The 25656-nt window shown below is 39.0% G+C and overlaps 1 protein-coding gene across 2 annotated transcripts in view; it reads left to right on the top strand.

The window, feature by feature from the left end:
- Positions 1 to 908: 908 nt before the first annotated feature.
- AK5 (adenylate kinase 5) overlaps positions 909 to 25656 on the top strand; it is a 279688-nt gene continuing 254940 nt past the window's right edge. The window contains exons 1-5 of one of the 2 annotated variants that reach the window (XM_001168689.8): positions 909 to 1413; positions 5974 to 6160; positions 12839 to 13006; positions 16611 to 16780; positions 16887 to 17000. In XM_001168689.8, the coding sequence (XP_001168689.2) occupies positions 1354 to 1413; positions 5974 to 6160; positions 12839 to 13006; positions 16611 to 16780; positions 16887 to 17000 (699 nt within the window). In that variant the 5' untranslated portion in view covers positions 909 to 1353. The remainder of the gene's footprint in view (positions 1414 to 5973; positions 6161 to 12838; positions 13007 to 16610; positions 16781 to 16886; positions 17001 to 25656) is intronic. The other variant, XM_054667372.2, reaches the window with a different exon arrangement.

Genomic DNA, 25656 nt, shown 5'->3' with positions numbered 1-25656 from the left:
TGTTAGGCTTTGTGGGAAGTTAGAGATCATATTCTCCGGGGGCAAGGACTATCTCCCAAATAGGCAATGTGAAGACATCTTAGCAGGGAATTGAGTCATCTTGGGAGCTAGGAGGAAGATGGGTTACACCTTGACAATGGTCTGCAGCAGGAAGATCCATTAACCATTATGCCTTAGCGCACCCACTCATACTCACTCATATTCCCCCAGGGGTGCTCTGATACGACACTGTCCACGGACTGCACACTCTTCAGGTCTAATTAATGCTGCCCACCCTCCCCACCTACTAAACACATTTGCAATTTAAGCATCTCTAGCTCTCCACTACCACCCACCTTTCTCCTCCACTGTCCCTTCTTCTCCATGGAGATAATTAACTAGTTGACTACTTATTAGTCCTTCAGTTGATTAGGATTTCAGGCTCACACTAAGGCCTTATCCTAAAGTCTATAAAGATTTGTGACACCGACAGGGTAAAAATTCGAAACCAGCTAGCAAAACTTTCCTGAAGGATAGAGATACTCAAGATCTAAAAATTATCTGAAGGGTTGGATTCCACACCATGAATCCCCTTTTCCCCCTTCCCCACAGCTCCCTATAGTGAAAGATCGGTAACCTTAGGAATAAATGATAAATCCTGTGACTATTAGGTTTTTCCTGGGAGTTCCTCGGGGACCCGGAGGTAACCGTGTATGTGCGTGCGAGTGTGTCTGTGTGTGTACAAGGTCCGGAGAAGCGAAACGGTCGCAGGTTCCTACAGACCCGGACCCTGTTCCCTTGGCCACCTGGTCCCCGGTAGCTGCATCCCTGGGCGGCGCACGCAGTGAAGCGTCGCGCTCTGGCGCCGGTGCCGCACCGAGGGGTATGACTACGACCCCTTGCGCGTGCCCGCCCCCACCTCCGCACCTCGCGCCAGCCCGCGCAGCGTGACCGGCAGCCGCCGCAGACCCGGCTCGGGGAGGCGCGGAGCGCCGCGCGCTGAACCGGAGAGGCGGGCCGGCTGCTGCCTTGCGTTCGCCACGCTGTCCTCCCTCCTCCGCTCCCTGCGCCCCACCCCTGGCGGCCGCGCTGCCTGGCAGCCCGGGAAGCCGCCGCACAGCTGCTCGGCGCCTGCAGCTCCGGCTCGGGGGCTGGAACCGAAGCGGGGGCGGCGGGAGCGCGGAGACCACAGCCCCCGGGGAGAGACGGAGGGGGTCCCTGGCCTGGGCGGAGAGGCTGAGCTGAGTGCGCGTGAGAAAGAGGGCTGCACCGCTGCTCGGCGCGGACTCTGCCAGCCCCAGCTTCAGCCCCGGCTCAGGTCGCCGCAGCCCGGGAGCCTCCCCGCTTGCGCCCCAAGGCACGCGCGGCACAGCCATGAACACCAACGATGCCAAGGAGTATCTGGCCCGGAGGGAAATCCCTCAGCTTTTTGAGGTAGGGCTAGAGCTGGCCGACGGGCGGTAGCATCCGGGGACTGCATCTCAGGGGTTCGGGTTGAGGCAGCCGCGCCCCGTCCCACCTTCCCCACACGGGGCATGTAATGAAAGGGCTTGCAGAAGCGCACTCGCCCGCTCCCCCGAGGGTAGTCGCCTTTCCCGCGGGTTGCCAGGGTCCTTGTCAGATGGCTGGGCTTAGAAGCCTGCATCTCACAGATCAAGTTTCAGTCTTCCAGCAGGGTTCTGAAAGCAGCCTGCTCCCATCGCGCCCCTCGGATGTGGACACCCAGGGTGGGCTGCAGACCGCGGCCGGGCCGCACTCTCTGGGGGCGAGGGCCAGGTCAGGTGGCTGCACTGTCGCCCAGCAGCGAGTAAAGACTCGAAACTGAGGGAGCCAGAGCCCTGGTCACTCTGCTTGTCGAGGGTCGGAACCCCTGGGGGAAAGAGGAAATGTGGACGAAGGCAGCCCTCCCTGGAGACAGCTTGGAAGAGAGGGATGAAGATGCAAAAAGCAAAACCCAACCTATCAAGTGCCACCTCCCCGGTGACAGGCCCCCAGCCTTGCTCTGCGCTTTCGCTGAATGAACTCCTGAGCACGTTTTTTCCGTTGCCTAGGAAGGGTTGGGCCGCAGGTTTCGCCAGTGCTCGACAACCCACCTGGAGATAGCGGGTCGGGGAGGGAGCTGCGAGGGGGGCGGACTCCTGTTGCTCAGTCTTCAGACCGCGGCGCAGCATCATCTGCACCGGGACCCAGGAATGGGGGGACACTTGGAGACTGAGAGAGAGGAGGCTCGAGGAATGAACCTTGGTCTGTTCTAAGCCACAACCCCTGTCTCAGGTCGTTTGGCTTCCTTTCCTTCTCTTTGTATTTGAATTTAAAAACATTCCTGAATCTCAAGTGCTTTTGCTTGAAGTAGGGGGGAGGAGGAGAAAAGAATAGAAGCAAGCCAGGCTTCCTAAGCGAGCTCTGAAAGGGGAAATCCATTCACTGCAAACCTCGTTCCCCATTTCTGAAAACGGATAGACTGATATCGTAAACTAAAGGTCATGAGGGTTTTTCCCCCCGGTTTGGGGGATTTGTTCTGTTAAAAAGAATTTTAAAGCACCACTTGAGAAAATAATTTTGCCTCAGTTTCCCTAAACTGTCTTTAAAATGGGTTGCCATAATTACAGATCTTCTTTTCTCTCACCTCTATAAGCCACCGTTTTCAGGTCATCTGAAGTCAAGATTTCCAGGTAAACCACTCACTGAACTCAAGCGTGGTATGTGAAGCCCAAATCTAGCAAATGTGTTACTCCTGCGTGAAAATAATTAGGTGGTGTTGCATAAGGACAGGTCTTGAGAATATGTGGGAATCTTAAGAGTTGTTCTTTTTTTGTTTTTATTTTCAAAAAGTAAATATGGAAATTAAGAGGCGAAGGTTTTTCTCACAAAGATTACTACTGAGATATATTTCATTTCTACGCTTCTAAAAGAATCATTAAAAACATCTGTAGGAGGACCACGTGATTGCAAAAATTCCTACATAGTACATCTTTTTTTCTTTGTAAATGTGGGTACTGTTTTTCCTCCTTGGTGGAAGGTAACCACAGAGAAGTTTGATAGTTTATTAAAATCTACACTGTGCATGCAAATAAGTTATGGCAGGCCTTTTTGTTAAGGTTTTATGTTTTTTATTTACTTTTCTGCATATGAATGGGATAAATAATGCACACCCAGAAAAGGAAGTCAACTTGCTTGGGTGAAATACAGTAATGGACTTAGATTCACTTCTGGACAATGAGAAGATGGAAGTAGACTGCTGGTGACCTCCAAAGGCTACATCCTTCAGTAAGACGAATCTGTGCTATGCGCAGCTCAAGAGGGAAGGAAAATCTGGCAGTTCTCCATGTGATTAGTGTAGACTGTAAAACTAAAAACTTTAGGTTTTTAAAATGGATTTTGCCTACCACAATATTCTAGGTGTACAAAGTTTAACAATTAGCTGTCTACTAAACACCAAGACATTGGCCCCAGCTGTGGATTTTAGACGCTGTTATAGACAAACTGACTGATTATTATATTGACGTATTGTCAGACAAGTAAATATATCTAACTGACCTTTTCAGATTTTTTCCTAATTTGAGACATCATGTAAGCTAAATGGAATATGGGATATCTCTGGTACGTTCATGTTTGAAATGTGTTTCCAGTTTTAGACTTTTTAAAACCCACTTTCTTATTATTTTGTCATGAGTTCTTAATTCTGGCTAACCTTATGGTGTGTATATTGATCTTGTAGCTTACAGCAGAGATTTGGCAATCAATTTGAATACTGTGGAAAGTCAAATTAGATTATTCAAGGTCTCAAAGGGTTCACTCAGAGACTGAGCAATAATATGTGCTGGTTGTCTTCAATCCCTGATAGTGGCTGGCTATTAGAAGAAAAGATTTGAATTATCCATGAAGGAATGGAGCTCATTGTCCCATTTTAAAATCAGTGCCCTTTGGTGAACCAGTATTGTTTAAGGACGCTGGAAATGTATATTTTCAGAAAAGAGTCATTGAGAGTGTTCACCCATTTCAGGCAATAGTAGGGATAAAAAGAGGGCATTTTGCAGAGGGCACAGAGAATCTCATGTTTTCTTTTATCTCATATCACGTTTCTGCAACAGGTACAGAGAAGAACATATGGGTTTTGGAATTGGAAACATTGAATTGAAATCCTGGGCCTAGGAGTTTCTAGTTGAGTAAACTAGAGCCATCACTAATATCTCTGAGCCATGATTTCCTAATCTATAAAATGGGGATAATAAAGTCACACAGGGCTGAGAATGCACTGGGTATGCAAATAAATATATGACACAGAGGCTTTTATTTATTAATGAGGCTAATACTGGCTTGGCGTATGGGAAGAATGTGAGAAGCTCAACTGCAATGTGTGTGTATATAGGACAGATTTTGACAAACAAACTGAATTGGATGCCCGGGTAATTTTTTCTGCTCCCTCTGCAATTGAACTTGGCTGATGGAGGTGCACACTCTAGCTTACTCTATTTAGGATTTCAGAAAACAAATGTACTTAGTGAGAATTGCCTACCATTCTGAGGAAATTACACAGGAAATAATTGAAAATAAAATACTGTATTTAAACAGATGTCAGCCCTTCAAAGGGTGTTTTGTATACTAACAATGTATATTGGTAAGAATAATCCTTTATGCATTTTCCATGAAATACTCTAAAGGAAAATATTTTGCACATCAGTCCAGCTTCCAGGAATCAGCATTTCCAAACTGGTAGCACTTTTAGAATCTAGTGCCAGTGACACATCAGACACCATGAACCAAAAAAGTAATAGCAAGATCATGCTTTGTTTCTTTTCCCCTCTGGAATCTCAGTGGATATCATAGTGACTTACTCTATGTCAAATAGTAATTTTTTTTTTTAGTCTCAGACCTAAATTTTTTTGAGTCTCAGTTAGACTTGAGCTTTGAGGGATTTTTTTTTTCCAGTTGGAAAACAGTTAAATATGCACCTACCAAATGCCGGGGAAAGCATCAGTATCTGGGGATTGAAAAATGAATTAGACTCACTCTGTGTTGTTGAAGAGCTTATAGTTTAGAAGAAAGACTATTGCATAACCGAATGGTTTCAGTATAAATGACAAGTATGATGTTTTATGCTGGATACCATGGGAACACAGAAGAAGGGGTTCACAGACAAACCTAGGGATTCAGAGAAGACTTCCTGATAGTAATAATAACTAAAACCAACAAAGTTTATTGGGCACTTACTATGTGCCAAGCACTTAATATGCACTGTACAAGTATGAAATTATTTAATTCTTAAAAAACTCTATGAGGTATTTATTATTACCCCCATTTTCTAAAAGAAGAAACTGAGGCTTAGAGACATAAAGGGTGGGTAGGAGTGAGATAAATAATGACCGGGGCATTTTCACATGCTGCATTTTATCTCACTGTGATGAAGTGAATGGCTCTTCCATTTTAAACTATCTAGTTGCCTGAATTGCTTAAGAGGCAGAGAATGCTGAACTGAAAACTAATTAGGCAAGAATTTAAGGGATTATTTTAATGACTCCATCAGATCGTAATTTCAACTCTAATTGTTTATTAAAAGACAAATGCAAAGGACAAAAACAACCAGAATTCAAAGATGAGCCATAATACTATTTTAACAAAGGTGGGTGGGGTCACGTGCAGTGGCTCATGCCTGTAATCCCAACACTTTGGAAGGCGGAGGTAGGTGGATCACTTGAGGTCAGGAGTTCGAAACCAACCTGGCCAACATGGTGAAACCCTGTCTCTACTAAAAATACAAAAAGTAGCTGGGCATAATGGTGTGCACCTGTAATCCCAGCTACTCGGGAGGCTGAGGCAGGAGAATCACTTGAACCAAGGAGGTAGAAGTTGCAGTGAGCCAAGATTGTGCCACTGCACTCCAGCCTGAGCAGCAGAGTGAGACTCTATTTCAAAAAAATAAATTAATTAAATTAAAGAAAAAACAAAGGTGGGTTTAAAAGATATTTTATTTGTACATATTTTGTTATATTTCAGAGCCTTTTGAATGGACTGATGTGTTCTAAGCCCGAAGATCCAGTAGAATACTTGGAAAGCTGTTTACAAAAAGTAAAGGAACTGGGTGGCTGTGACAAGGTGAAATGGGATACATTTGTAAGCCAGGAAAAGAAGACCTTACCTCCACTAAATGGAGGACAGTCACGGAGATCCTTTCTAAGAAATGGTAATGTATATGGAGAATAATAGACAGTTTTATAGTTATAGCAATTCTCTTTAAAACATGCCATATAGACTATACACAGTGATTTCATTTTTTGAGTTTACAAATGCCTGAAGTCATTGGATCACGATTAATTTTTCTCTGCTACTAATTCTAATCACTTCCATAAAAAGACAAACAAAATTACCTACCATTGTCCAACAATTCACTAGAGGCTTAATGAAATTTTTTATTACTGACTTTATTATTTTGCAAAATACATTACATTAGCAAACCATACATACATTTTCCTTAAAATTGCAAATAAGATTTCTCCAAATAAATGAATAGAATACGGGTATAATTGATAGTTATTACATAGCAGTTCAGCATTTTTTATTAGCTAGAAATAGATTTGGCTTACTAATATTTCCAAGTTCAGAGTTCATATTAATGCATCTGCATAAATGCATGTAAAGTTTATACTAGTGATAAAAGAAAACCTTCAGCCAAGTTAAATCTAAAGGAGTTTAAGTGAGCAATGAACAATTCACGAATTGGGCAACCCCCAGAAACACAGCAGATTCACAGAGAAGCCAGCGCAGCCACGTGGTGGAAGAAGATTTATAGACAAAAAAAGGGAAATGACGTATAGATATCAGAAGTGAGGTACAGAATGGCTGGATTGGTTACGGTTCAGCATTTGCCTTATTGAACACAGTTTGAACACTCAGCAGTGTATGAATGGTTGAAGTACAGCTGCTGGGATCAGCCAAGACTCAGCTATTGTTACAGGCGCATACTCCTAAGTTAGGTTTTCAATCTTGTCTACCTATTAAGCTAGGTTGCAGTTTGTCCACAAGGACTCAAATATAGAGGTACAGAGTCCTTCTCAGGCCATATTTAGTTCACTTTAACACTAGTTAATTTAATAAAAGTGTATTAAGCATCTACTGAATGCAATGTATTAATCTAACACATTAATCTAATCTAGGCATTTGGGTGCTATAAAAGAAGTTGGAGAAGTAAACTTGTTTAAATTTTAGGAGTTGTTTAGAACTGAAAACTGCAGTTCATTAGAGAAGATTTATGGTGTTTTGATCTCTTTCTGAAATATGTGCTTATCAAAATTAGGGGTTCAACATGAGCCAACCAGCCTTTCAGGCTCTAGATGAATTTGAGACGTATAATAGTATGTGCAAATTAGAATCAGTTCAAATCAGGGGGAACTAAATTCTGTTCTAGTGGCCAAAATCATTATATTTTCAAAACTGAAACCATTCTCAAAAATTGTACAACAAAAGGTTTATGCTATACAGACAGAACCTGAAATGGAGACAATTCTATCTGCAATGAATATAAGCAGGAAGCAATCTTGGTTGCTTAACCTTATTAGTCATGACCTACATGGATTTTATTTGAATGCAGTGTGGGAAAAAGCCATAGTGTGCTAATTTTCAAGGAACACAAGCAAAAGAAGGCAAACAGAAATAGCTTTTCCTCAGAAACATCTCTAAAGAAAAGAGTCCTTCACCATTCATGCAGAAGTCAATGATACGACTCTGACCAAATTTCCCACTGCTGCTGAGAAGTAATGAGATGTCTGAAACTGCTATTTAAAACTAATTTTAGAAACTTTCAAATGTTATAACGGACCAAAAAACAGAGAAATAGAAAATTTTTGATGTGACTATAAGGTAATAAGATTAGCATTCTGAGTCTTAGAGAGCAATTAATCCCATTAACGTACACGGTCTCTCACCACTGTCCATCTTACATAGGCAGGAGGTAAAATAACACTCAGCACAAAATAGCCATGTGGTTACATTCTATGGGAAGTCCTAAGGTAAGGTTGTGTCTTTATATACTTACTAAATCAAATTTACACCAAATATTTTTATTTGACCCTTAGAAACCTTACAATACCAAAGAGATTTTTCTCTTACCATACAATCTATTCATAGACCCACTTTCTGGTTTGATAACCAAGATGAGTCCCAGGTATAAAGTTCACGCTTTGTAAATCAGCAGGATTTCTGGTTCACTGAGAACAGCCTGGTACACAGAGTAGCAAATGAGCAGAATTGGAGTTTAGGACTCCAAACTGTGCAGACACAGCTTAGATGTGCCCTCTTTGTGGGCAGCAGGTACTCATGGTTGTATCTTTAGCCAGTTGCTGCTGCAGCACACCACTTAATACATTACTGCTTTAGTGAATAAATGATATTTTTGTGGGCTTGAACAGTTCATACACATCCCCAGCATACGGGAAGCTTACTTCCCAGGTTGTCGTCATACTTAATGTCTGGCTCCCTGTTAAATACATACCCCATACTTTTGTTACATCAAGGGGGGTAAATATGGGGATCTACTTTCTAAACCTTAAAGTACTAATAAACCTCAGGTATACATTTTAAAAATTAAATCTAAGAAGTTATGACATCTACTTAGTCGGAAAGCTGCTCTGACTGGGTGTAAAAGTGACTGCAACAAAATGAAATCTTGATGCTTCTATTTGATACTATGATTGTACACAGAAGATAGGCATGTGTCAATAGAGAATGGTAAGGACTGTGGTCAAACTAGAGAGAAGAACTAGAGAGAACAGTCATTGTTTAAAAACAGTCAAGTACACCTGTAGTCCCAGCTACTCGGGAGGCTGAGGCAGGAGAATGGGGTGAACCCGGGAGGCGGAGCTTGCAGTGAGCTGAGATCGCGCCAGTGCACTCCAGCCTGGGCGACACAGAGAGACTCCGTCTCAAAAAAAAAAAAAAAAAAAAAAAGTCAAGTACAAATTTTGTAAAAATGTCCAGCTGAACAAAACACATCTGTGGGGCTATATTGGGTACACAAATTGTGAGTTTGGAATTCCTGATCTAGCAGGATAAGCTAAAACAAGAATGGAAAATGTAGGCTTAATTTTCATTAAAATAAGATTGCATGTTAATTTTAGGTTCTCCATACCTACTGATACTTTACCAAAATTCCCACACAGGGATCTTTTAGTTAATCATCAAATACAAACTTTTCGTATACCTATGGTGGTAAGAATGTTGCATCACACGGTCTTGTATCTGAAAGGTATGCTAAAAAACGGAAAATGATTTCTAAACTGGTTGGTCCTGTAATAATACAATTCTGTTTCATGAAATGCTTTCTTCATTTGTGCTTTGAAGGTTTTAGCTATAATGTGTGGAATAGTTTATTACATTCAACAAAATTGCTAACTGCCCAGTATCTTAAAGCATACTGATTATTTCTAGAAATGAGTGATTCATGCATTTTTGAAAAAATATTGTCATAGCTATGTTAATGTGTTATTACTATGAAAAATTATTCTGTGAAATGAAACATTTTCATCATCTAATCAAGTTACTTTCCTAAGTTAAAATATGATAAAGCAAGGATTAAATTATTGGCTGACTGTCTTTAAAGCATTAAATATGAGGTAAGCATCCCTTTCTTTCTGCCACATGCATACAGTTGAATAATTATCTGTGAATAAGAGTTCTAATCCCATAACCCCAAACATTCATAGAGCCTGTCTTCCAGAATATCTCATTATCTTATATTCAACATGTCCAAAACCAAACACACTATATTTACTTCAAAACCAGCACTTACTTCTTTTCCTGTTTCCATGAAGTTAGCCAATAAGTCAGTTGGGCAATAAATTAACCATTTATTGAGTACTACTATGTGTCAGACATTCTTTTAGGACTGAAAATACAACCACCAGGAAAGAACAGACATGGCACCTTCCTTTGGGGACCTTACAGTCCAGCAGTGAAATCAAGCAGTAGAAATATAAGGAGGAGCACAATGGCACTATAGGAAAATCATAGGTTAAGGAATTAACCATGTTAACAAAGGGCTGAATCTAACCTAGCTTGGGGTTCAGGGTCGGCTTTCTGTAAGAGGTGATGTGCTTATACTTGGAGCAGAAAGCTAAGTGTGTGTTAGCTAGAGAAGGATGAAAGAGATTGTACCAGGGAACAGAGAAGAGAATTTCCTGAGGCAGACAAAGAGGCTGTAATTTGGTCAGGAATGAGAGAAGTCCAATATTGCTGGAGCAGAAAAGAGAGAGCAGAAAGATACTATATGAAATGCAGTATGGTCCTTATCCTTTTAGACTTGAAACCTGGAAATTGTTTTTGAACTGTCACCTCCTTTCATTTCTCATATTCCAACCCTAATCATATCCTTCAGATCTGGCCATCCATTTCCATTTCCCCTGCTGCCACTCTAGCCTAAGCCTTCATTTCTCATCTGTTGATTACTTTAACAGCCACCTAGCTGCTACTTTTTCTGCTCTTAGTCTTTCCCTGCTCCAATTCATTCTAACTAGCAGATTAACCTTCCTAAAACATATATTTCATTTCATTGTTTCCTTTCTCTTACCAACCCTCCCCTGCAAATCCTCCACTGGCTTTCTACTAGATTAAAGCTAAACCCTTTACCATGGTAAAGGATTCAGGGACCTCCACATTGAACCACGCTCTGCCCACCCATTTTATCTTCTGAGTTTTCTCTATGGGAAACTATTTCAGTAAGACGTTCTTTTTATTACTAATTCAACAAATATTTATTGGACACTGACCATCTGCCAAGCACAGTTCTAGATCCCAGGGATACAGAGCTCCAGACCGTAGGTAAGGCCCCTGCTCTCATGAAACTTATAATCCAATAGGAGAAGACAAACAATGAATGAATGGATAAATGAAAAAACTCTCAGATGGTGAAGTAGATGCTGTGCAGAGCATTAGAGTGATGTCCCTGAGACTCACTAGGAGGCTGCACTGGATTAGGAAGTCAGCAAAGTCCTCTTGCAGGAGGTGGCCTTTAAGGTAAAGTGTCAATGACAAGAAGCAGTCAGCCATGGGAGCAACAGGGGAAGAACATTTCAGGCAGTTGATTGTGGTGGCAAGCATGGAAGCAGGTAGATCAGTAAATAGTCTATTGTGATATTCCAGGTAAAATATGATGATGGCTTGGGAAGAGTTGTGATAGTAGAGATGGAGAGAAGCATATGCATTTGGTATATGTTTTGCAAATAAAGTCTTGTGAGTAGATGTGCAGAGAGAGGAAAAGAAAGTAATCAAGGATAATGTTTTGAATTTTGTCTAATGTTGGATGAACTGATTAAATTTCAAGGCAGAATAGGATACTGTTGTTGGTGCTTTTCCTGATGTAGCCCTTCCCAGCTCTTTCTAAAAGAGATCTACTGTCATCTGCAGACTACCCAGTGCTTTTCATGAAGCTAAAATGAATCTAGTGGGTCTGTGGTCAATGGCCTTATTTATTGTATCAACAGAGAATGGAAAGTTCTAACAGATCAACATCCCTGGGAGGAGATGTGAGCCTTATGCCATGCTAAGATACAGTAGTCATCTTAGCAGAATTCCTCATGGAAGGGCAGGTGGCCTCCTGTTTGCTTTGTGCAAGTGCCTTTTGGGTAGTTAGTGCTTCTCTGTGCCTCCTGGAATACTGACCCCTGAGGTAAAGAATAGGGAGCCATAAACTATATATCGACAACAGGTTGAGACCATCTCCCTGGTTTGGACTTGCCAGCCCTGTCTTCCGGTCCTTTTGAGTATGTCATTTGAATTTCTGACTCAGAGTCTTTGTACTGTTCCCACCAACTGTGTTATATTTCCTGCATTTCATCACCTGTGCTTGTCTTTCAAAGTTCAGGTCCTGCCTCCTTTGCAAGTCCTTTCTTACCACTGCAGCCCAAATGTAATTCATTAAATTACCGTGGTGCTTATCAGAGAGATATTCATTTTAACACTTATCGTGGCTGGTGTTCATACAGCTATAAGATATAAACATATAAGCTCTAGTTTATAAGCACTGAAGGGACAGGTCTACATCTTATTCTTATGCCAAATTACTCTTAACACACTAACGTATTGGCATGTTATAAACGGCAACAAATAGCAAATATTTGTTGCCATTGTAGATACAAACTTAAACTTTTACATCTTTTAATCAAGTAGATTAAAAATAATAAGTAAATTGATAAAGTAAAATTAGATGATGTTACAAGATATTCCAATTGTAGGAATTGTTTGCACCCTCCTACTGACCGTGACAGTACCTTAATTTTTTATTCATTATGCCACCAAGCCATTCCATTGGACCACAGTAGCATTTCTGGGTCGTAGTAAGCAGCTTATCTATATTTGTTGAATGAATGAAATACACAGTATATAAGCATTAGCTTTATGGACAGGCAGCTGCATATGCTTGTGAAGGTTATGTACTACATAACTCCAGAGAGCACCATTTGCAGAGGCCATGATGTATACAACCTACCAAACAAGACTAGGCAGTATCTGAGAAGGTTCCTCTTAGGGCAGAGGGCGGCAAAGTTTCATGAGCCAAGTTCATCTCACTGCCTGTTTTTATAAATGAAGTTTTATTGGAACACAGGCACACTCATTTGTTTATTATGTTGTTTATGACCACTTTCATACTACCATGGCCAAGTTGAATAGAAACTGCACGGCTCTCAAAGCCCAAAATATTGACTATCTGACCCTTTACAATAAAGCCTGCTGACCACTTAGGGAGACTTCTTCCAGTTAAGAAAAAAACAAACCCATTTAATTTTAAAATTGCTTTTACTAATTGTTTAAGTGTGAAGAGTGTTTTATTATGGTGTTTTTTCCTTTTCAAAGTTATCTTACTCTTTTGCAGTAATGCCTGAAAACTCAAACTTTCCATATCGGCGGTATGACCGGCTCCCTCCAATCCATCAATTCTCCATAGAAAGTGACACGGATCTCTCTGAGACTGCAGAGTTGATTGAGGAGTATGAGGTTTTTGATCCTACCAGACCTCGACCAAAAATCATTCTTGTTATAGGTATGAGGACAGAAAGCAAAAATTCTCATACCGTTGCTACCTTTGTTTATATATTTACATTTCAAAAAAGTAAATCATATATTATATGTGCAAATAGTTGGATAATGACAAGCAATAGAAACAAAAGCTCAAGGGACAATAAATGGAAATATTCTTAGTATAAGTTTCAATAAAATAGAAATTGTTATAATTATATAATCTAATGCCTATTGCATTTCATAGATTCCCAATAAAATGTCATAGAAATTCTCTATAATGAATCGAAAGTAATACCTTCAAGATTTATTGTCCTGTGGTTTTATTTATTTAATCTTGATCACAGATAACTGAGCCAATTGAAGTTTTCTGAGAGCTGAATGTGGTGGTAGTCCCAGCTAGTAGGCAGGCTGAGCCAGGAGGATCCCTTGAACCCAGGAGTCCAGCCTGGGCAACCTAGTGAGACTCTATTTCTAGAAGAAAAAAAGAAAGTTTTCTAAACATGATGTGATTTTTCCCCCTTTAAATCAACAAATTAAATTTTTACTCACTATTAACTTTAGAGGGAAAAATAAATAATAATATATTGGTAAAGATTCATATAAATGAATCTTCTTTATGGAAAATTGGCACCTATAATAAATCCAAAGTTTCACTGTTAAAAGACAAACAAATCTAATAGAATAGTGTTTTGCATAGCACATAACATCTGAGTATTAACCAAAATAACAATGATAATAGTTCATTTTAAAAGTTGCCACTATGAATCTTATGTTAAATATGGAATTATCGGCCCCGTGACATTTCACAAGGAATAGAAAATGAAAATGTTTTAAATATTTTTGAAAAATTCCTTTTTGGTCAAGGAGGGAGGATCACTTGAGCCCAGGAGTTTCAGACCAGCCTGGTCAACATAGTGAGACCCTGTCTCTACAAAAAATTTTTAAAATTAGCTGGGCGTGGTGACACACACCTGTAGTCCCAACTATTTGGGAGGCTGAGGTGGGAAGATAGCTTGAGCCCAGGAGTTCAAGGTTGCAGTGAACTCCACTGCACTCCAGTCTGGGTGACAGAGAGACCTCATCTCAAAAAAAGAAAAAAAAATTGTGGCTATTTTTGCAAAGTCTTTCTCAAAATCTATAACAATCATGAAGAGACCTGTGAACATGCAACATGTAGTCATTGTTTTCACATTCCAGTTAGAATCACCTTTCACAGAGATGACCAAAAGCAAAACTCTGGCATGAAATATTCAAAGCTGTTCTAGCCGGTTGCATTAACAGAGTGTCAAATTTATGGAGACCCCATGCAAGGAAGTAGTGCTTCAGAGGACATAGCAATGTTGGCAACTAGGACAAAAGCATGCAAATAAACACACCAAGCTATAACAAGAATTTAAGCTCACCAGACTAGAACGAATGACATTTGTACATTTTAAAGTGAAATGAAAATGAAATTGTAAATATATCTACCTTGAATTGTTAAAAACAGAATTACAGAAAGAGAGTTTAAAGTCAGTTTTTGAAGAGTTAAAATATTTTTATGGCTTTATGGTAGCCGCTGTTATGCCATAAACCTCTATTCTTGCAAGTGGAATACATTCTTTTTATGCTTAAAACTTTCAAGTCCTTACATAGAAGACAAGGAAACACTTAAATAAATGATAGAACTACAGATGAAAAATAATCGGGAATTATCTCATCATTTTATGATGAGATTTGTATGTGGACAGAACACATTCTTTCTATTTTGTTGTTCTTGCTGCTAGTAATAAAGTATTGGTCATTATTAACAGGATGAACAAATGGAAGCTCGATTGTTCATGAAAATGGTTTGATAGCAAATTAATCTTGTATAAAAGAGCACAAATATTTTTTGTGTGTACTATGAATTTTATATGAAAATGATTAAAATATTTCAGTAAACTAAGATCTTCGGAGAATATGTAAATACTCAAATCTCTCCTACTTCACATTTCTTTCTATTCAGTGAAATCAACTTGTTTCCCAAAGTTATGATTCTTGTTATAGGCTTACATGCTGTGTTGTAACATTTTATATATTACAAGAATGATGAAGAACCAATAAGTGTAAATAATTTCAAGAGGATTGAAACAAGGGAAGAAAGGAGAGGGTGGATCTTAGGTTGTCTGAGAGAATTGGGACAATTTTATGACTTTTATGGAATTATAAAATAATTGTACCTGAACCTTACAAATTTGTATTAGTTCCAACCTAAAAATGTGAGAGTGAGGTATAGATGCCCACGTGGTTTCTCTTCCAGCACTGCAGAATTTTTTTAAAGCTGGCTCTCTTGGAACAGATATGAATCTCTCTTATGTTAACGTAATCATAAAATTTCAGTGAGATGGACCCTAATATTTATAAGTTTTAGAGATAAGTGAACAGAACAAAATTAAGCCCATTCTGGCTTTAGACAGAAGTAAAATTAATTTGATAGAAACATTCAGTAATTAAGCTCATCCAACAAATTAATGGCAGAGAATATCTCTGTCAATTGTGCCAATCATATTTTTTGTTGTCTACTATTGCCTCCATTAGTTGACAAAAATTTTTTTTTCTTGAAAGTACAATAACATTCTCAATGTGTCTGAATTTTTTAAATTAATGGAGTATATAATCTCTTAGTTTGGTGGTTGTGATTAAGTGTGGAAATATAGTTTCTGAAAGATACCTGATTCTTCAAGGAATAAATCAGTTTGAATTTGCCAATGGAATTGGTCAGATAATTTTTTTATTTCAAGCCAATTCATGATTTGCCCATATATTAGTAGGTTAAAGCAGCTATTTAAAACCAAAACTTACTTTTGATTTAAAAAATAATCTCATAGAAGTCTTTAATCCATTTTAATTCTATTTTGCATATGACAAAGAGATAGAGATCTAGTTTCTTTCCTCTGTATATGGATATGTAGTTTTTCCAGCATCATTTATTGAAGAGACTGCTTTTTACACAGTGTGTGTTCTTGGCATCTTTGTGGAAAATGAGTTCACTGTAGGTGTGTGGATTTGTTTCTAAGTTCTCTATTCTGTTCCATTGGTCTATATGTCTATTTTTACATTGCATAAAACTCTAGAATTCAAAGGATATAAGGCAAGGACAGGCATGAGCAAACATTTCAAAAAAGATTTAAATAAGCTGTGTAAATACTGGTAGGCCTTTGTCTAAAAATAATGGTTACATTTCACCGAATTACACATTAACTCTGTTGGCATGGAATCTATTATTGTTATTTTGATCATTGTTTTTTATATTCCACTGATTTTTCTTTGATTACAGAGGGAAAAATGTTAGATTTTACATAGAAAAAAGTCAAGATTTCTTTCAACTACACTGTTCAAAAATTTTTTTAATTAGCTATTTGCTCAAATAGGTAGAGGAAAAACCTGTATCTCTCATTTAATACAGTTGGTCAAGACAGTTCTTTCCTTGACAAAGTCTCTACTTGCTTTACATTCAAAGGCAGCACTGAGAATGCCACAAATGGAACTGTTAACCACCCTGTCTTGGTGACACAGAATTTGCATCCCAGATGAAGTAGTAGTTGTATAAAAGGGAGGTCCTTATTGTATCAGAAGATCACAGTTTTGCCTGTTTTAAATACTAGGTGGTCCAGGAAGTGGAAAGGGTACTCAGAGTTTGAAAATTGCAGAACGATATGGATTCCAATACATTTCTGTGGGAGAATTATTAAGAAAGAAGATCCACAGTACCAGCAGCAATAGGAAATGGAGTCTTATTGCCAAGATAATTACAACTGGAGAATTGGCCCCACAGGTACTGCTGTATAATTATCTTTTATTCTGCAAAATGTTTTCATACCGATTGAGTATACCAAGTTTAACTGTGGGGTTTTTTTTGTCATCCTTTCTGTTTGTAAAAGGAAACAACAATTACAGAGATAAAACAAAAATTGATGCAAATACCTGATGAAGAGGGCATTGTTATTGATGGATTTCCAAGAGATGTTGCCCAGGCTCTATCTTTTGAGGACCAAGTAAGAATGTCTCCTTATATTTTAAATGAACTACTTTTTGCTTAAAATTTTGGGAATAAAAACAAAAAGACTTCTTGGAAGACTTGTGATGCTTTTGAATGAATTCTGGTCTGAAAACAGGCAAATACATCAGTATGGGTTGGCAGAAGGTCATTTCTTTGGCAAACACTTAAAAATTAAAGACAGTCTCTGCCAAAAGGAAAGATAACTAATAATAGAATTCATTTTATTGAAAAATGCAAATCTCTCTAAAATTTATTTCAAAATACTTTTCGTACAATTGTTTTTTATCTTGAATTACTAAGAATAAGCCTTATTCAGTACTGTCCAGGGATGCAAAACATTACCCTGTACTTATATTCATGCCAACTAAGGAAACTTTCTTCAGGTTGTGAAATACTGAACCACCTACGTAGATTAAGATAGGGTTCAGTTGCCAAAATTTGAGTAGGCTATGCCTGCTCAACCCCCAACACATCTGTTTTAAAGGAAAATAAATCAATTAAAATATTTTATATATCTATTTAAGCTTTGAAAAGCTTATGTTAATTGATTTTTCATTAAAAAAAATTAAGGCTGGACTCAGTGGCTCACGCCTGTAATCCCAACACTTTGGGAGGCTGAGGCGGATGGATGGCTTGAGCCCAGGAGTTCCAGACCAGCCTGGGCAATATGACGAAACCCCATCTCTACAAAAAAAAAAAACACACACACACACACACACACAAAATTAACCAGGTATAGTGGCGCACACCTATAGGCCCAGCTACTCAGGAGGCTAAGAGAGACTGAGAGGCAGGAGAATCACCTGAGCCCAGGACGTCAAGGCTGCAGTGAGCCAAGATGGCACCACTGCACTTCAGCCTGGGTGACACAGCAAGACCCTGCTTCAAAAAAATTTTCTTTTAATTACAGAAGTAATATATGCTCATACAAATTTTAAGACTATCTGTAAAACGTGAAAGTCCATCAATACCCTCCCATTCCGCTGCTCCTCCTTTCCTGAGAAATAGGAGTACTGTTAGGTTTGTTATATATTCTTCCAGACCTTTTTCTATACTTACATGCATACATACATGTATGGACACATGTGCACATGCTCATATACAAATGCATTCTAAATTTTTATAATGACTTTTCCAAGTTATATCAATGTTGAATGAGAGTATCTTTTTCTACAGACCCTTTCCAACCAGATACGATTCATGTTTAAAATTTTTGCAAACCTGATAAGTAAATGGCATTTTGTGTTTTAAATTTGCATTTCATGGGTTACTATTAAGGTTAAGTATATTTTCATACACTCATTGGCCATGTGTATTTCTTCCTTATGTGAATTGCTTGTTCTCCTTTGCCCATTTTTCTACAGACTTTTTAATCTTTTTCTTATTTATTTCAAGGAGCATTTAACATATTACAGATATTGTATTAAACAGTATTAGGTAAAATATGATGTCAGTTTATGCATCACATGAAAGAAGCCTGGAGTTGGGCAGTTCACGGCCAGGGGTAGCTTTACAAAACATTTTTTTGAATGTTCCCATTAACGGTTTTGGATCACCTATTGTGCTAGAATGTCTGCCTCCCCTTCTTAGGTTTCCTCTCCCACCATAAGTCCAGAAACTCTGGTGCTCAGTCAGCTTAAAGGCTTGGTTCTAATTGTTCTGGCTTTGAAGAGAGAAAAACTGGAAAATATCTGATGAAGTTTTGTTATTGCTGTTGCTACCACATTATATTGCTGTTGAAAGCGGGTGCTATAGCAGCCATTCCATGTGATTCTTGATTATTGGTAGAAGTGTGATAGGCAGGGAGGCAGGCATTGCCACCCAAACCTGGTTCTCCCACCCACATATTGAATGTGCTAAACTTGGTAGGTACAAGCAGATGAAGCTACTTGATTTTTTTTAATTGCTTTTTAAACATGCTATGTTGAATATCTTTCTTTTTTGTTGAATCATAACTCAGGAAGAGTCCCTGGCTTTTCTGGTGACTTAAAAAACATTAACAAAATATCTCATTTTCAGCTCTTAAAAAGTTCAGTCCAATCTAAATCAAAACTTTAATTTCTTATTCACTTTATATATCTGCTGTCCCCAGCTTGGACCAGATTCAGACTCAGAAAGCTAAGGTGGTGTATCAGAATCCTGAAATTCCTACTCATGTGACTTGCAGTAGGTGGGAGAGGGAGGGAAGAGAGGATTCCCTCCGAAAAGCATAACCCTCTGGTAACTCTCTGGATACCTGATCAATCTACATCTTCTCTTATGTAGCCTAGTCACGGGTAACAGTACCAATTTGGGGTCTGTTAGCAAATTCTATAGGATGGTCTGTTATCTCTATGTAGAATGAGCAGTAACTTACATTTATTGTTTTCAACCACACTTCTGAGGCTGAAAAGTTCCAATTTAACATCTTCTTAGGTTGACATTCCGGCAGCCTAGAGGTTCTTTGCCACTGTGGGCAGTACAGAGGTGTCTGAGGTCAATGTCATCTTTGCTCATCCTGCGGGAGTTAAGCGGGTGTGGAGGCAAAGCTGAAATGTTTATGTAAAGCAGTGTCAGGGTCAGCCCTGATTATTCTACACCCTGTGTAGGCTTAAGCTTCTGGGGTGTCTTTTTTTCTGCTACCACTTCTGAGACCAAATGTGTGGGGTCTTCCACACCAGTTCTCCAATTCTCCAACACCAACTGGGTGCCTAAGAATTCAGTTCAACTTGGACACTATCCAGAGTTAGTTCAGACCCCACAGGTTAAGAGCTTAGTTCCACAAGTCTGTTCCTGCTTCAGACATCAGTTGCAAGTCCCAGCAACCACCTGTACTTCTGATTGACAGTCTATAAATTCAAGGTTTCCATAACACTCTCCACAGGTTGTATAATTCACTGCAGTGACTCAGAACCCAGAAAAACACATTTAGTGGTTTATCATAAAGGATACAACTATATTTTTTTATTATACTGCATCTCCTCAAGGTTTTGCTTTAACTTAGTTTTTGTTTGTTTGTTTGTTAGTGCAAATGTAGGCACATACACACATGCCAACATTTTCCCCAAGATTTCCTCACAGATCGGGGGTGTGAGAAGAGGTGAATTTCTGGTATCAGCCATATATGGGTGATGGTCAGACCACTGTAACAAAAGGGCCTAACACTTAAATGGCTTTTAGGATGAAGAAGTGTATTTTTCTTCTTTTGGAATAGTCTCCATATGAACAGTCCAGCTTGACTGGGCAGCTTTTTCCTTGAGGTCATTTAGGGACCATGGTTCCTCCCAGGTTTTTCTGCCATCTCCTAGGACACTGTCACTGGCCGCGTGGTTGAAAAAGTGTTGTCATCACATATGGGTTCCAGCTGGAATGGAAGGGGAAGAGAATGTGAAGGTCTGAAGTCTCAGATCTGGAAGTGACATCCATCGCTTCTGCTCACAAGGCATTGCTGAGAATTTAGTCCTGTTGGAACTGAGAGGAAGGCTGGGAAGTAGAGTCCAGCTGGGCAGCCAGGTGCCTGGCAGCAATGCTATTACTATGGAAGTCTGGGAGAACTAACTAGCATCTTCTCCCACAGTTTGCCTCTCTGGCCATGCAAATGCTCGCCTGCTCCCTTCTTCCCACACATACAATGTACTCACTCACTCCCCAAGTAAAACAACCAGAGTCCCATCATTTAGTTCAAAAGTGGAGAATCTCTACTCTATATATAGTTTTCTTCATCAGATCTAGCTTTGACTTCTCATACTCAGCCACCTGGAAACTGAACTTCACGTTATCTTCCTTGTCTACCACTAATAAAGAGTGGAGGAGCAAGCCCAGGACAATGAAATAAAGGCTCCTATTCAAAAAAGGAAAGTTTGAGAATATACACAGTACTCACTGAACCATAGTGAATCCTGTTAGGCAGGGATTGCAAAGGTCCTTGCCCTGGCAGTTCCTCTGAGAAGTTCTTCCTTGTCCATTATCTGCATGACACATTGAAGTAGTATATTGGAGACTAATATGCTATCCTCTCCTTTTTTTTTTTTTCCTAAGTGACAAGATCCTTCTCTGTCAGCCAGGGTGGAGTGCAGGGGCACCACTGTAGCTCACTGCAGCCTCGAACTCCTGGACCACACTCAGCTAGTTTTTTAAAAACTTTTTGTGGAGACAGGGGCTCCCTGTGTTACCCAGGCTGGTTTCAAACTCCTGGCCTCAAGTGATCATCCTCTCTCAGCCTCCTAAGTGCTGGGATTACAGGTGTGAGCCACCGCAACTGGCTGAGACCTATTTTAAGTTAAAAAAAAATGCCTTTTTTGGCTAGAATTATGTTTATTTTGGTAAAAACTGTTTCTTTCCAAATTTGGTAGATTTCCTCTCAAAAAGAGGAAAAAGCAAAAAGCTTCCAGTCCGTGCTAGTAACTATATCATAAGTCCTTTTCCAGAGATAGTTATTAAGCTGCTTTCTTTTTTATCTTCCCGTTTTTCCTTTTTCTGTTCATTTTTATAGATTGAGGGTACAAGTGCAGTTTCATTACGCAGATATATTGCATAGTGGTGATTTCTTTGCTTTCTCATTTTAATGACAATTAGCTTGAGGCCATCTAAAACAGCAGGCTTGGGTAGAAAGGCAGCATCCTTAGTCTAGGTTTTGCTTCAGGGCTAGGTGCCCTTTTTTTTGGTGGTAGTCGTGGGTAAATGGGAATTCTTTTTGCAATAGCCTAATCTCCTGCTGTTTGGAGGTATACAGGCAGTTGGCTTTTTTAACCTTGTGCGGTCTTAAATTAGTGCATACTTTCTTTTTTCTTATATCTGCTCGCAAAGCAGTCAATTCTTTCTTGAGTTAATCTATTTCTTGTAATATGTTGCTAAACGCAGCAAAGAGCAGTCAGCGTACACAGACACTCTAGCTCTTTCCAGCCATTTCTTTAGCTATGGGCTCCATTGGAACATGACCTGCTTCCCAAGTTATCACAGTAATAATGATGTTATGCAATGACATAACAGGGGTTATCAACTTTCCATCCTAAAATGTCTGTGCCCTTACTACCCAAGCAAATCAACGTCACATGTTTTAGTTTTTTTGATATAGTAGCATGCCCCCACTTATGTAACTATTGGCTGTATTATTTAGAGTAAATCCCAGGTGCTATAATAGAAAGACACAATGACACAGTAGCATAATACAGAAACTTATTTCCCTTTTATATAATGGATGGCCTCACTGTGAATGAGGGGAGGGCAGTTTCAGTCCTCACATTCATGCAGAGATGCGGGGTTTTTTCCAGCTCATTGTCTTTCCAACTCTAGAGCAACAGCTCTAAAATTTTTGGTCACAGGACCTCTTTACACTTTTTAAAAATTATTAAGGACCTCAAAAAGCTTTCATTTATATGTGCTATATCTATTGATATTCACCATATGAGAAATCAAAACAAATTTTAAAATATTTGTTAAGTCCTTCAAAATAACAATAAATCCATACAAGTTAACCTGAATAACATATTTTTAGAAAAGTAATCATATTTTCTGAAACTTAAAAAGTGTTGAGAGAGATATTGCTTTATATATTTGCAAATCTCTTTAACTTCCAGCTAATAGAAGAGAGTTGTATTCTCATATCTGCTTTTGTATTCAAACTGCTGTGACATCACACTTCCTGTCGCCACTGCGAAACTCCACTGTACCTTTGTGAGAAAGTGAGAGTGAAAAAGGCGCATAATGTCATAGTGTTAGTAGGAAAATAGTTTTGACCTATGACCTTCTGGAAGGGGTCTTGACGATCCTCAGAGGTTTAAGAGCACAATTTCAGAACAACTGCCCTGGGACATTGTAGACATCTGCATGTTGAAAGCTAGGTCACTGCCATGGCCAGGTTCCAGCTGATTGGAAGGGGAAGAGAGTGCAGAGGATCTATGCTCAAATTCTTTTTTAAACTTTTTTTATTTTAACTTTTGTGGGTACATATTAGGTATATATATTTAAGGGGCACATGAGATATTTGGATACAGGTGTGCAGTGTGAAATAAGCACATCATGAAGAATGGGATATCCATCCCCTCAAGCATTTATCCATTGAGTTGCAAACAATCCAATTACACTCTTTAAGTTATTTTAAAATGTACAGTTATTATTGACTATAGTCTCCCTGTTTTGCTATCAAATAGTAGGTCTTATTCATTCTTTCTAACATTTTTTGTACCCATTAACCATCTCTGCCTCCACCCCCCGACACATCCACAACCCCTTATTACCGACCCTTCCTGGCCTCTGATAACCATCCTTTTACTGTCTATCTCCATGACTTCAATTGTTTTGATTTTTAGATCCCACAAATAAGTGAGAACATGTGATGTTTGTCTTTCTATGCCTGTCTTATTTTACTTAACATAATCACCTCCATCCATGTTGTTGCGTATGACAGGATCTCATTCTTTTTTACGGCCAAACAGTACTCCGTTGTATATATGTACCATATTTTCTTTTCTTTTTTTTTTTTTTTTTTGACATGGAGTTTCATTCTTGTTGCCCAGGCTGGAATGCAATGGCACAATCTCGGCTCACCGCAGCCTCTGTCTCCTGGGTTCAAGCGATTCTCCTGCCTCAGCCTCCTGAATAGCTCAGTTTACAGGCATGCACCACCACGCCCAACTAATTTTGTATTTTTAGTAGACACGGGGTTTCTCCATGTTGGTCAGGCTGGTCTCGAACTCCAGACCTCGGGTGATCCACCCGCCTCTGCCTCCCAAAGTGCTGGGATTACAGGCATAAGCCACCATGCCCGGCCTTATGTACCACATTTGCTTTATCCATTCATCTGTGGATGAACACTTAGTTTGCTTGCAAATCTTAGCTATTGTAAACAGTCCTGCAACAAACATAGGAATGCAGATATCTCTTCGATATACTGATTTCCTTTCTTTTGGCTATATACCCAGCAGTGGGATTGCAGAATCATATGGGAGCTTCATTTTTAGTTTTTTGAGGGACCTCCAAACTGTTCTTCCTAGTGGTTGGACTATTTACATTCCCATAAACAGTGTACGAGGATTCCCTTTTCTCCACATCCTCGTCAGCATTTGTTGTTGCCTGTCTTTTGTATATAAACCATTTAACTGGGGTGAGATGATATCTTATTGTAGTTTTGATTTGCATTTATTTGATAATCAGTGATGTTGAACACTTTTTCACATGCCTGTTTGCCATTTGTATATTGTCTTTTGAGAATGTCTATTCAAATCTTTTGCCTGTCTTTTGATTAGATTTTTTTCTATAGAGTTGTTTGCACTCCTTGTATATTCTGGTTATTAATCCATTGTCAGAGGGGTAGTTTGCAAATTTTTTTTGCAACCCACCATTCTGTGGGTTGTCTTTTTACTTTGTTGCTTGTATCCTTTGCTGTGCAAAAGCTTTTAAATTTGATGTGATCCCATTTGTCCATCTTTTCTTTGGTTGCCTGTGCTTATGGGATATTGCTCAAGACATTTTTGCCCAGACCAATGTCCTGGAGATTTCCCCCAGTGTTTTCTTTTAGTAGTTTCATAGTTTGAGGTCTTGGATTTAAGTCTTTAATCCATTTTTATTTTATTTTTGTATATGGTGAGAGATAAGGGTCTAGTTTTATTTTTCTGCATATGGACATCCAGTTTTCCCAGAACCATTTATTAAGGCAGAAAGAGACTGTCTTTTCCCAATGTATGTTCTTGATACCTTTGTTGAAAATGAGTTCACTGTAGATGTGTGGATTTATTTCTGGGTTCTCTATTGTGTTTGATTGGTCTATGTGTCTGTTTTCATGCCAGTACCACGCTGTTTTGGTTACTACAGCTCTGTAGTATAATTTGAAGTCAGGTAATGTGATTCTTCCAGTTTTGTTCTTTTTGCTCAGGATGGCTTTGGCTATTCTGGGTCTTTTGTGGTTCTATATACATTTTAGAGTTGTTTTTTTCTATTTCTGTGAAGAATGTCATTGGTATTTTGTTAGGGATTAGATTGAATCTATAGATTGCTTGGGTAGTATGGATATTTTGACAATATTGATTCTTCCAATCCATGAAAATGGAATTTTTTTTCATTTTTTGGTGTCTTCAGTTTCTTTCATCAGTGTTTTATAGTTTTCATTACAGAGATTGTTTGGTTAATTCCTAGGTATTTAATTTTATGTGTAGCTATTGCTCTAGCTAGGACTTCTAGTACTATGTTGAATAATGATGGTGACAGTAGGCATCCTTGTCATGTTTCCAATCTTAGAGGAAAGGCTTCAGTTTTTCCCCATTCAGTATGATACTAGCTGTGGGTCTGTCCTATATGGCTTTTGTTATGTTGAGGTATCCTCCCTCTGTCTCCATTTTTTTGAGGGTTTTTGTAATGAAGGGATGTTTAATTTTATCAAATGCTTTTCAGCATCAATTGAAATGGTCATGTGATTTTTACCCATCATTCTATTGATATGATGTATCATGTTGATTGATTTATGTATGTTGAACCATCTTTGCATCCCAGAGATAAATCTCACTTGGTTATGAAGAATGATCTTTCTAATGCATTGTTGAATTCAATTTGCTAGGTTTTTTTTGTTTTGTTTTTTTTTTTTTTGAGGATTTTTGCATCAGTATTCATCAGAGACATTGGCTCTTAGTTTTCTTTTTTTTGATACATCTTTCTCTGGTTTTGGTATCAGGGTAATACTG

The sequence above is a fragment of the Pan troglodytes genome, chromosome 1 (genome assembly GCF_028858775.2).
Source record: "Pan troglodytes isolate AG18354 chromosome 1, NHGRI_mPanTro3-v2.0_pri, whole genome shotgun sequence".
In the NCBI taxonomy this organism is placed as follows: Eukaryota; Metazoa; Chordata; class Mammalia; order Primates; family Hominidae; genus Pan; species Pan troglodytes.
This window is presented reverse-complemented; position numbering and strand designations above follow the sequence as displayed.